Source organism: Mytilus californianus, unplaced genomic scaffold (genome assembly GCF_021869535.1).
Source record: "Mytilus californianus isolate M0D057914Y unplaced genomic scaffold, xbMytCali1.0.p SCAF_2, whole genome shotgun sequence".
NCBI lineage: Eukaryota > Metazoa > Mollusca > Bivalvia > Mytilida > Mytilidae > Mytilus > Mytilus californianus.
Genome location: NW_026262668.1, coordinates 73,593,017 through 73,604,970, shown reverse-complemented (window position 1 = coordinate 73,604,970; position 11,954 = coordinate 73,593,017). Strand labels below are relative to the sequence as shown.

Sequence of the window (11,954 nt, the reverse complement as noted above, 5' to 3'; positions counted from 1 at the left end):
TACTTTTCTAATTACTTCGTATAAATTGCTTATTTCTTGACCAACTTCAATGTGGTTTAATTCAAAGTCTTGAATTCATGTGGTTCTTTGATATGCTGTATCTAACCGTGTATCTATATTTAAGATTTTGGGCTCCATGTTTGAATTGGTACAAGGGTCCTAAATTAAACTTCGTTTGATTTCATCAAATATTGAATTGTTGGGATTCTTTGATATGCTGAATCTAACCATGTATTTAGATTTTGCAAATTGACCCATGATAGGTAAAAGTCCAATTTCAAATTTTTCAGTTTTTTGACCACATTCATTCTGTGTCAGAAACCTATGCTATGTCAAATATTTAATCACAATCCAAATCCAGAGCTGTATCAAGCTTGAATGTAGTGTCCATACTTGCCCCAATTGTTCAGGGTTCGACCTCTGCGGTCGTATCAAGCTGCGCCCAGGAGCATTTTATTTATTATTGATTTCAGAGTTTGTTATCTATTCGAATCATTATTCTATGATCGGGTGGAAAAACGTTGATATAATTCAGCGTATGTTTTTTATTTCTTTTTTTCCTGTTTTTGTTTTTTTTCCGGATTTTTTGGTATTGAGTATCTTAGTGGTTGTTTTTTTTTTTGTTGCTTGTTTGTTCTTATGTGTGTTTGTTGGGTTTTTTCCGCCACCCCCTCATATAAAAAATAAGGAGATGTGGTATGATTGCCAATAATACAACTATCCACCAAAGTTCAAATGAAGTGGATGTAAGCAATTATAGGCAACCGTACGCATACGGCCTTCAACAATGAGAAAAACCCATACCGTATAGTCGGCTATAAAAGGCCCTGACATGAAAAAAAACGAAACAATTCAATTGAGAAAACTACGGCCTAATTTATAACAAAACAATTTACGAAAAACAAATATAGCAGACATGAACCAACGACAACCACTGAACTACAGGCTCCTGACTTGGGACAGGCACATAAAGAATGTGGCGGGGTTAAACATGTTTGTGAGCGCTCAACACTCCCCTAACCTAACCTGGGACAGTGGTGTAACAGCACAACATAAGAACAAACTATAAAAATCAGTTGAAAATGGCTTAACTCATCAGATCGATACAAAGCAGAAAAACATCAAACAAAATCACAGACCGGACGTGGCAGGGTATTTACCATCTCTCATCTCTAACAACAAAAAAGACACTAAGTACAGATCTGAGAGTATTCGCAGTTACTAACAGCTAGTTCAAAGCCAATAACAAATAATTTAAAAATTCATGTATCTAAGACTAGAATATCAATCAGAACACATCACATCCAATGGATTTAGTGTAAAGACGTCATTAACAGCCAGAGAAAAACATGACCTTGTGCAATGCCAAAATAAAGGTATCGACAGATTGTAGTACCGTTAACGTGCATATGTGTATAACAACACCATTTAGTATGATTTTAATTTAAAATTACTGATAACAAAATCAATATTTTTATCAATAAAAACAATATTCAAAGATCTATTTACAGTGTTGAATTGGTAACCTTTTAGAATAAGTTTATTTAAAGGATTGATAAGTTTACCCGGATCGTATATAAATTTCCGGGCTCGGTAAACAACATCACTGTAAAATTTAAGATGTGCTATTCCGTCTGAAATAAGTTTTTTTCAGGTACCGCCTTGCAAACCAAATCTTTGTATCTATGGAAGAATTAAGTAAAGGTTTTAAGTAATTTGTTGTAACGAAATCCCAAACTTCATAACTTACCAGTACCATACCTCTATGGTCGGGTTGTTGTCTCTTTGACACATTCCCCATGTCCATTCTCAATTTTATTATAGATTACGTTCATTGAAATCCAAAACGTCACTACAGACAGGGCATATAGCGAAAGAATTGGGATATATAAACACCGTAAGACGGTGCCAGAGGAACATCACCGTCCAAACAAGGAAAATTAACAATTTGGGAAAGAAAAATCATCCCTTTTGTCGTAAATTTTTCATAGTACATTATTTTTGATGCATATTTTAAAAATCTCATTTTGAGTCAATAGGGATTAAGGTAACGGAGTTATAAGAACAGAAATAACAATTGTACAACATATTCAAGGCATATGATACTCCAACTACTATTATATATACCACCACTTTCGGGGAAAATTTCTTGAAATATATGATATAGTGTGCAACTCGCTGGTTTTGTACACCATTTCCAGATCCATTACAAACTAAGGATGACTTAAACTATATTGTAAGGAAAGGATGGGAAATAGTAAATGAAATAAGTGAAAAAACGAATTATAGCAAAGCTATTTTTCGTGGATATTTCACATCAATTAAATTCAACTTATTTCGTAATCAGACATTAATTACGAATAAATGTCAATTATGATACTTAATTATATTTATAATTAAAGGAAATCACGTACAGGAAAAATTAATAACACGTATACTATACATGTATACTGTGTAAAGACGTCAACGAAATCAATAATTCGTGAACAATATGGTAGTTTGTCTACAACAGTTCATAAGTTGAGTTTATTATTCCACAGACATGATTTCTCTGGACAATCCTCCGATTGCAGCAATGCTACATTTTTTAAACCTCATATCAATTGGTTTTGAATCTATATAGATAGCAAATCGAAAAAAATATTTTAAGATTATTTATGAAATCAGGATAAAAGATTAATATTAATTCCTATTCCCTTTTGTATATATATCAAAAGTATAGAAAAAAAGAGATGTGATACGATTGCCAATGAGACACCTATCCAACAGAGTCCAAATGACATAGATGTAAACAACAATAGGTCACTATAAACAATGAGTAAAATCCATACCATATATACTCAGATATAAAAGACCCCGACAAGACAAATGTGAAACAATTGAATGAAAAAAATTAACGGCCTTATTTATAACAAAACAATTAGCAAGAAACAAATATAACAGACATCAACCAGCACTGAATTACACAATTCTGACATAGGACATGTTTTACTGTTTCACAAGGTACGGAAAATTTACTGACAGTTACAGTGTAGTCCACATGATTTTGCTTGTCAGTAAATATACCTAACAGCGAGGCTTTGGGGGTTTCATGGTAGCAAGCTGACCCAATGTGCGGGGGGAAGTGCAAGGAGTCCCATCAACCACCGAGTCACTGGACGTAATTTCTGCCTGCTTCTTTATAGAAAACACATTCTATACACTGTTTATGAGTGCAAGAGTTATATATCTTATAGTTAGTATCTGTTTAAGTGCTTTCTTCATTGTACTAAAATTAAATTATTTTAATCAAACTCTTATCAATGTTTTCTATCACAAGCTTGCTTTTTTTTTACCTTACAAGTCATACCTATATTTGTACTGCATCTGTATATAAGTATACGAAAGTCGGTTGTAAGAGTTTTTCTAAGGTCATGTTATTTGTTGTCTGTAAATATATGCAGACACTAGTTATAATTTTAAATTTAAATTTATTTATCTAATTATATCCATTTTGTGATTCCAGAGAAGATGCGGATAGAAGATAAAGTCGTATCTCCGTCTGTGTTTTGCTTGTGGAAACCTTAAAAATGATTCCTATCACAAAATTTGATACACGTACAATGCCATAAAGCACGAAAGAAAATCTGAAAGTTTCATTGAAATCCAATCTGTGGCGTAATAGAATCCGGTATTGTGTATAGTAATAAACCCACATATATTTCTTCATTTTATATAAATCATGTACATTTTATTCCAGGAAGGACCAAACTATAAAATTGGTATTTAGTAAATTAATTCACGTTTCGTCTAACACCTAACCATTTAATAATATAATTCCATAAATACTTAAGACAGACAAAGTTTCATTAGTAAATAACCAAGCAAGTTTTGCTTCATTTGAGAGATCTGAAAAATTAAGGTTTATCTCTTTGGAAAATATCTCTCTGTGTCATCGTTGTATACTGGACATCTGCCTGAAAATGTCGCGATGAAATACTTGCCACTGGACGTTAAGCAACCAACACTCGATCGTATGATGTACAACTAATGACTCGGGGAGTAAAGTGTTGTTGATCTTCAACCAAATTAGAGTACATTTCTTACAAAGCCTCTGATATTCTTACAATATATAAAGTTATATATCTTCCTCTTTCTATTTTAAGATCACGGGCACTGATTCTGATTTTACATATGGCACTTCTCAATCGAAAATTGTCACGTTAAAGATAGACTAATTTCTTTAGAAAAACAAGCTTTTAGTTTTGAAATAAGTATCTAATTTACTAAAATTCCAAAATTTGATAAAACCTTTACAAAGTTTTTGCTTAACTGACCTGATAAAAAAAGTTCAGCCGTTTTAAGTCACGTGACATCTCGGAATTTTGAATATTCAGCTTTTTAAAGAATATAATGACTTAATGTATGGATGAATACCAGCATTCGATATTATTAGCAGAGACATATAATACAATTGTATTATATGTCTCTGTTATTAGTAAACATGTTTAGATTCATACACGATTTAATTGTGCAAACTACATAAGTCTCCACCTAGACTACTGTACAGTAACACAATGAATTGTTATAGTAGTTTCAGGTCTCCAGTAACCTATAATATATAGATCAGTAGAAAATACGAATGTGTTGTTACCGGCATTTGACTTCGACTATTATTGATTTGTGTCGTCATAATCAAATGTCACATGATATGATCATGTCCATTTTCTTTGTTGATGATCTTTCAATTACGTTCTTCATATAGGTGTGAAAAATAGACAGATACACAGGTAAATGATTAATAGACCGTTTGATTATTATCACCTTTAATTAATTTGACATGCACCTTGATTGAAATATACAGTAAGACACGCCCTAAGGCATTTGTTTACATCTAACACGTGTTTTTTTACTTTGACAGATAGACATGTTGAAACAAGATTGATGAGGACTTTAAAGAGACGTGTGTAAACTGGTGTATAACACATCAGGACGGAATGGAGGGAAGAGAAGTGAAAACTCTAGTCTTCTTTGACTTAGAAACTACTGGTTTCACCAAACCACGAATCACAGAGTTGAGCATGATGTCCGTCCAAAGAGAAGATCTCCTGACTACAGTCGGTACACCAAGAGTAGTCAACAAAGTAACTTTATGTGTTAACCCACAGAGGTATATGGAACCAGAGGCATCCAGAATTACAGGTGAGCAACCGTATTGATATATATATATATTTTTTTATTTTTTCGTGAATAAGTGCATATTAACGTATTGTTCTTAGTTATAAAACCATCAATTTCCTGTTCATTTACATACATGTATGAGTATTTTCAGTTTTTGTTATCTGTCAAAATGAGAGGTTGTATCATGGAGAGCAAACATTACAAACAACAGAGGGAGAGAAAACGTGTGAAAAGTAAATAAACATGATAACAGTAAAAACTAAATGCAAAATAAAAATATAGGGACGACCAAATATTCTCAGTTTTGAATACAATGCATGTTTTCCTGCATTTTCTCTGGTACTTATAGATTAATGTATTAGGCCCACATTTTTTGTGGCAGATATTTTTTTTATGCCCCCGCCATAGCAGAGCAGGCATTAATTTTTACCCTTGTCCGTCCTGAAATTGGTTTCTGTTCTCTAATTAGAAATAAAAAGATGTGGTATGAGGGCCAATGAGACAACTCTCCATCCAAGTCACAATGTGTTAAAAGTAAACAATTATAGGTCAAAGTACGGCCTTCAACACGGAGCCTTGGCTCACACCAAACAGCAAGCTATCAAGGGCCCCCAAAAAGACTAGTGTAAAACAATTCAAACAGGAAAACCAATGGTCTAATCTATATAAAAAACGAGAAACACTTCTGAGCCACATCAACAAACGACAACCACCGAACAACAGGTTCCTGACTTAGGATAGATGCAAACAAATGCAGCGGGTTTAAACATTTTAACAGGCTCCAACCTTCACCCTAACCTGAAATAGTAGTATAACATAGAAAGACACACTATTAAATATCAATTGAAATGGCTTAACTCAATCAAAAAGACATATTAACAAAAACAAGTAAACATACACTGAACGAATAAATTGGATCTATGACACAATATAAACACATTATTAAATAAAAAAGGGGAGATGTAAAACAATGTCAAAAAGACAACTATAACCTTGGACAAAATGGCGTTAAATAAAATACTGACACAGGTAAATTCAAAAATAATAATTTTGTTATGGGTACGGAAATATTTTTTACAAAATCAAACTTTAGTTTGCCTCAACCAAATGTTATGAAACTTATACACAATGCTTATTACTACAAAACACAGATCAAGTTTAAATTTGGGTGGCTTCACTTCTACCTTTCTAGAGTTATGCCCTATACAAATGGGAAAATTGCTGAATTTTTCATTTCCGTTTTCTAACTTAAGTTTGCCTCAACCAAATGTTATGAATCTTATACACAATGCTTATTACCACAAAACACAGATCAAGTTTGAATTTTGTAGGCGTCACTTTTACCGTTTTAGAGTTATGCCCCTTTACGAATGGAAAACTTGCTGAATTTTTCATTTCCATTCTCTAACTTAAGTTTGCCTCAACCAAATGTTATGAAACTTATACACAATGCTTATTACCACAAAACACAGATCAAGTACGAATTTGGGTAGCATAACTTTTACCGTTCTTGAGTTATATCCCTTTAGAACGTTATATGCAAGCGAGGGCATCATCTGAGTCCCATGGACACATTCCCCATTTATTTTTTATTTCATATTTAACAAGTCCAATTAAAATCAAAATCCTGGATCCACACCTGATAATAAATATACCAAATTATTGTTTATAAAAATCAATGCAATGAGATTTCACTAGATGTATATCATAACAATGTGATTCTGCAAATGAAAACAACAAATTTGAAAATATCAGAACTTTTATCATGTTGATAAATCATTTTTGCAAAGTTTATTTTATGAAAAGTTGCATTGAGAAACACAAGGTTCAGTTAATAATCAGGATGAAATTCTTGTCTTCTATAATTTATACTTCATTTTTTTGCAGGTTTGTATAATGACAATTTAGAAGACCAGACTCCATTTGATTCAAGTGTTACTGACACAATACATAATTTTTTGAATAGACTGCCATCACCAGTCTGCTTATTGGCACACAATGGTAACACATATGACTATCCACTTCTCTTGAAAGAATTGCTACGATGTGGTAAAATTTTATCACCAGAACTTCTGTGTGCAGATTCCCTCATTGCGTTTAAAGATTTGGATGGGTATGTTCATCCAGGTGAGAAACCAAAATCATCGGATGGCTCTTCATCCCAGCCAACATCAAGGGTGACAACTCCATTGGACTCACTCTTGCAGACTACAGATTTATCGCAGTCTTTAAATTTAAACAGGAAGACACCTCTAGGTCAGCCTATTCCTGAAACAACTTGTTCAAATATGAAGGAAAAGGTAAGACAGTTAAAACGAAAGTGTGATGCTAGTTTTGACCGCGGACCAATTGAGGCTAAGGCTGTTAGGAAACGTTTGTTCCAGTCAGACCCAATCGATATAGCAAGTTTAAATAAAGAGGTCAAGTCAGAGAGTGGTAATAGAAACTTTGCTGGTAGCAAACCATCAACACTTGAAAAACTAGTCAGTGCTAAACGATTTAAACCAGAAGTTGAAACTGTCAAAAAACGATTAAATTTTGACTCGGATGATGATGATGATAGTACAGATTCTAGTCTTAATTGTAGCACTGATTATGAAATGTTGGAACGTAACAGTGCAATAAATGGACATGCAATTGAAGAAAAATCAAATTTTACATGTGATTTTAATAAAAACTTGAAGCAAGGACCAACTTCATATTTTTCTAACCTCGATTCTCAGGGCAGTTTGAAAGATGAAGATCTAGTGAATGCGATAGAACAAGTAGAAAATAAAGTGCCAACATTTGGAATGGATGGCCTTGAAAGTCCAACCCACTGCCAAAATTTTATTGATGTTCCAACAACTAGCAATGCTATCTGTGTAACTCCTAAAAAAGGGGAGATTATACATGTAGATATTCAAACAACAAATGAAACAACACCAGTGAAAAATACTCTACCAGTCAAGTCAGAGTTGAAGTACACACCAGTTACTCAATTAGCTAGATTTACCGAAAAAGTTCAACTTAACACACCAAAGTCTTCAAGGATGAACGAACAGTTAAAACAGTTAAGTGCTGGACCTTCTGCAAGTGTAGGTAATCACCCGTCATCATTTAGTGCTTTCGTAACAGCTAGTTATAGCAACACAACAACTGTTAATTCAAGCGCGTTTGGTGTTCAGAAGAGAGTGTCTTATAGTTTGACAAACATTTATAAACGTACTTTTGGATGCGAACCAGCAATATCTCACACTGCAGAAGATGATTGTAAAGCATTATTGCAGTGTGTAAAACGTAAATCTCCAGACTTTATACGATGGGTTGATAGGAACTCTATTTTGTTATCCAATTTGCAACCGATGAGTTGATGAGATATTTTGTTAAGATTTATAGGAAATTTTTTTGTATTTTTTTAAATGGTTGAGCCATAAAAGTTGTTGATGTATTGTTTTTATGCCCCCGCCGTAGCGGAGGGGGCATTAATTTTCCTTCAAATTTTACATCGTTGATATTCTATATACATTTTGTATATGTTGTTTTTTTTTATAACAAAATGTACACATATATGTTGAATTCTCTGCATGCTATTTTTCTAGACATATTAAAGGAAGACAGGTACATACATGTAGTATGCAGATTTATCCTGCAATTGACCATTTTAGTGATTTTGATATAAACTTGTGAGATATTCATTTACATGTAATACAATGTATACCAATATTTCCTACAACATGTACGTGTATCCTACTTCTTTATTATTAGAAATCATGATACTTATCTCACAGTGATTGAGGTAAAATTTATTTAGTTCATTATAGATTCCTCTTTGTGGTTCAACTTCCAAGTCTTAAGTAATGTAGATTTATATTTAAAAAAAAACAATGGAAGGGAATTATACATGTTATATGAAACAATAAACATACTACATACTACATGTATGTCAGAAAATATATAATTTATTTGTACTTATTTCAAAACTCAAGAAAAAGTTGTTGAGCCATACATAACAGTTTACTTCTTGTTTCTAAAGATCTAACAACAATTGTTGTATTTTATTTTTTATATAGTGTTCATTATAAATCACATTAATTGAGATTTTTTTAATACAGTTTCACTGAAGATTTTTATTTAAAAATGACATGAAATCTGAATGTACACATATTTATTGAAACCATGGATGTATTATCTATGTTACTTCCATGTTGAAACATATGTTTTTTTTAGTGTTTATGCACATTTTTATTAGATTTAAAAGCTTGACCATATTGATTTGGTTTTTTTTAAGAGCTCTTGTTTGGTTTTTTCTATTGTTGATTTTTTTCACAACACATCATTTTTCAGGTCTAACATACATACTTAAAGAGCACTTTTTCATGCATTTAGAGAGTGAAGAGTTTGTCCAATACAATTTACAGTAGTATAGTGCATCGGACAGTAGTGTGCATCACATGCATTTATTCCTATATTTCTGTAATTTATAACACAGTTTAAAAATTGGCATTGAGAGAAAATTTATGACGGTTATATTTTACTTACACAAAAGAGACATTGGACCTTCATTATTAAACCCTTATGAAGTAAAGTTTTATGAATGACTGGAATAAAACATTTTTTAGATTAAAAATATTTATTGCTAAAATCCTAGATTTAAAATTTAATAACCATCAAATAAGAAATAAGCTTTTGGTTCTTTTATTTGCATAACTTTAAGGCAAGATTAAACAATATATCTATCATTTTTTTTATGGGATTGAAAACTTTGTTATGATCAGCATATTTTGTTAAAGTTGAAAGGGGAGATAACTACATCAGGTCTCATCACAGCAAGATCAGTTGTTGATTTTTACTTTTATTTGCATAACTTTAAGGCAAGATTGAACAATATATCTATCATTTTTTTTATGGGATTGAAAACTTTGTTATGATCAGCATATTTTGTTAAAGTTGAAAGGGGAGAAAACTACATCAGGTCTCATCACAGCAAGATCAGTTGTTGATTTTTACTTTTTATATATATAGTTTATACTGATATTTGTTACATCTGTAAATATTCATACTTATTTATTATTTATATATATTGGTTAGATTTTATATATATTGTTAGAGATGCTTGTTTGTTATTATATAACTGCATAAATGTAGATGTTATGTACATCGTTTATCGTACATCGATATATTTTGATTTACAATTTTCTACTCTACTTACAGTAATGTTAACTCACAAATTTTCTAGTTTTTTTTAAAGTTTACTTTTATTTAAAAAAAATCATCTAATTTTATTCTTGGTTGAATTTTTTTCTTCTAGAATTTATTTCAATAAGTTATAATTTTATCCCTGAATTAAAAAAAATATATACATTGATTTTGTTTTAAAAATGAAAAGATATTGAGATATAAGATTTTATGTATATCCTCTGTGGCCCTGTCATGTCTGTATCCTTTAGCCAAATACTTATCCTGATTGATAGTGTTCATTTTATAAGAGTGTGATTTTGCATTTTTCAGTGGCATTTAGTTTTCTACAATTTAGTTTGAGAATGTTCATTCATTAAGAGTTATAAGCTATATATTTAGCATGCATGTCAGAAGATAATTTTTTTTTATATTTAAAAAAAACATTTTCCTATCAAACTACTCTAAATATTTAAATTTTTTTATAAAACACAATTTTGGATACTAAAAAACGCTAAGATCAAAAGGGGTGACACCACAATTAGGCAGAACAAAGTAAAAAAAAAAGTTTGAAAATGTTAAAATAATAATGATCAAAAATTATTACATAAGACTTATAGAGTAGAGTTGGTTGACATTTGACATTTGAACTTTAACATTTTCTGGTGTAGTACATTTATTTGTATTATTTTGAACAACACATGTACTAAATGGCATTGAGTGACATTTATCAAAACAAAAGAAAGTAGTAAACTAGTATGAAATACTCTCATGAATATGATGATGAGAACAATAGTCCAAGAATTGTAAAACTGTGATAACTTACCAAATAAAAGTATTTTATTATGATTTGTTTTTGTTTGTTTGTTGATATGTTGTATGCTGACAGGTCACTCAGATTAAATAAAGACATTAACATACAGTCTTCATCAATAAACAAATGTCTATAAAATATGTTAAGATCTATATCATTCAGAGACAAGGTCTCAGATGACACTAAGACGTTAACATACAGTACTAGTCTTCATCAATAAACAAGTGTCTATAAAATATGTAAAGATCTATGTCATTCAGAGACAAGGTCTCAGATGACACTTAAGAGGTTAACATAACTTAACATACAGTCTTTATCAATAAACAAGTGCCTATAAAATATGTTAAGATCTATAACATTCAGAGACAATGTCTCAGATGACACTAAGACATTAACATAAAGTTAACATATAGTCTTCATCAATAAACAAGTGCCTATAAAATATGTTAAGCTCTATATCATTCAGAGACAAGGTCTCAGATGACACTAAGACCTTAACATACAGTCTTCTTCAATAAACAAGTGTCTATAAAATATGTTAAGCTCTATATCATTCAGAGACAAGGTCTCAGATGACACTAAGACGTTAACATACAGTCTTCTTCAATAAACAAGTGTCTATAAAATATGTTAAGCTCTATATCATTCAGAGACAAGGTCTCAGATGACACTAAGACGTTAACATACGGTCTTCATCAATAAACAAGTGTCTATAAAATATGTTAAGCTCTATATCATTCAGAGACAAGGTCTCAGATGACACTAAGATGTTAACATACGGTCTTCATCAATAAACAAGTGTCTATAAAATATGTTAAGCTCT

At 31.5% G+C, this 11,954-nt stretch overlaps 1 protein-coding gene across 2 annotated transcripts; it reads left to right on the top strand.

The window, feature by feature from the left end:
* Nucleotides 1-4,654: 4,654 nt before the first annotated feature.
* LOC127728075 (uncharacterized) lies at nucleotides 4,655-11,166 on the top strand. Of its 2 annotated transcripts, XR_007993988.1 has the most exons (4): nucleotides 4,655-4,769; nucleotides 4,901-5,181; nucleotides 7,048-9,957; nucleotides 10,115-11,166. XR_007993988.1 is itself a non-coding variant. In XM_052235268.1 (3 exons), exons 2-3 carry the CDS (start codon nucleotides 4,977-4,979, stop codon nucleotides 8,511-8,513), a joined length of 1,671 nt encoding a protein of 556 aa, XP_052091228.1. In that variant the 5' UTR covers nucleotides 4,655-4,769; nucleotides 4,901-4,976; the 3' UTR covers nucleotides 8,514-11,166. The 2 variants fall into 2 exon arrangements, 1 of the variants encoding a protein (XP_052091228.1); XM_052235268.1 differs by having other exon boundaries at nucleotides 7,048-11,166.
* The last annotated feature ends 788 nt before the right edge of the window (nucleotides 11,167-11,954 follow it).

What these genes read in the sequence shown, in the direction of transcription:
- LOC127728075 (XM_052235268.1), top strand. Translation starts at nt 4,977, where the DNA reads ATGGAGGGAAGAGAAGTGAAAACTCTAGTCTTCTTTGACTTAGAAACT. An exon ending in AGAGGCATCCAGAATTACAG is followed by an intron (nt 5,182 to 7,047) that starts GTGAGCAACCGT and finishes ATTTTTTTGCAG; the next exon opens with GTTTGTATAATGACAATTTA.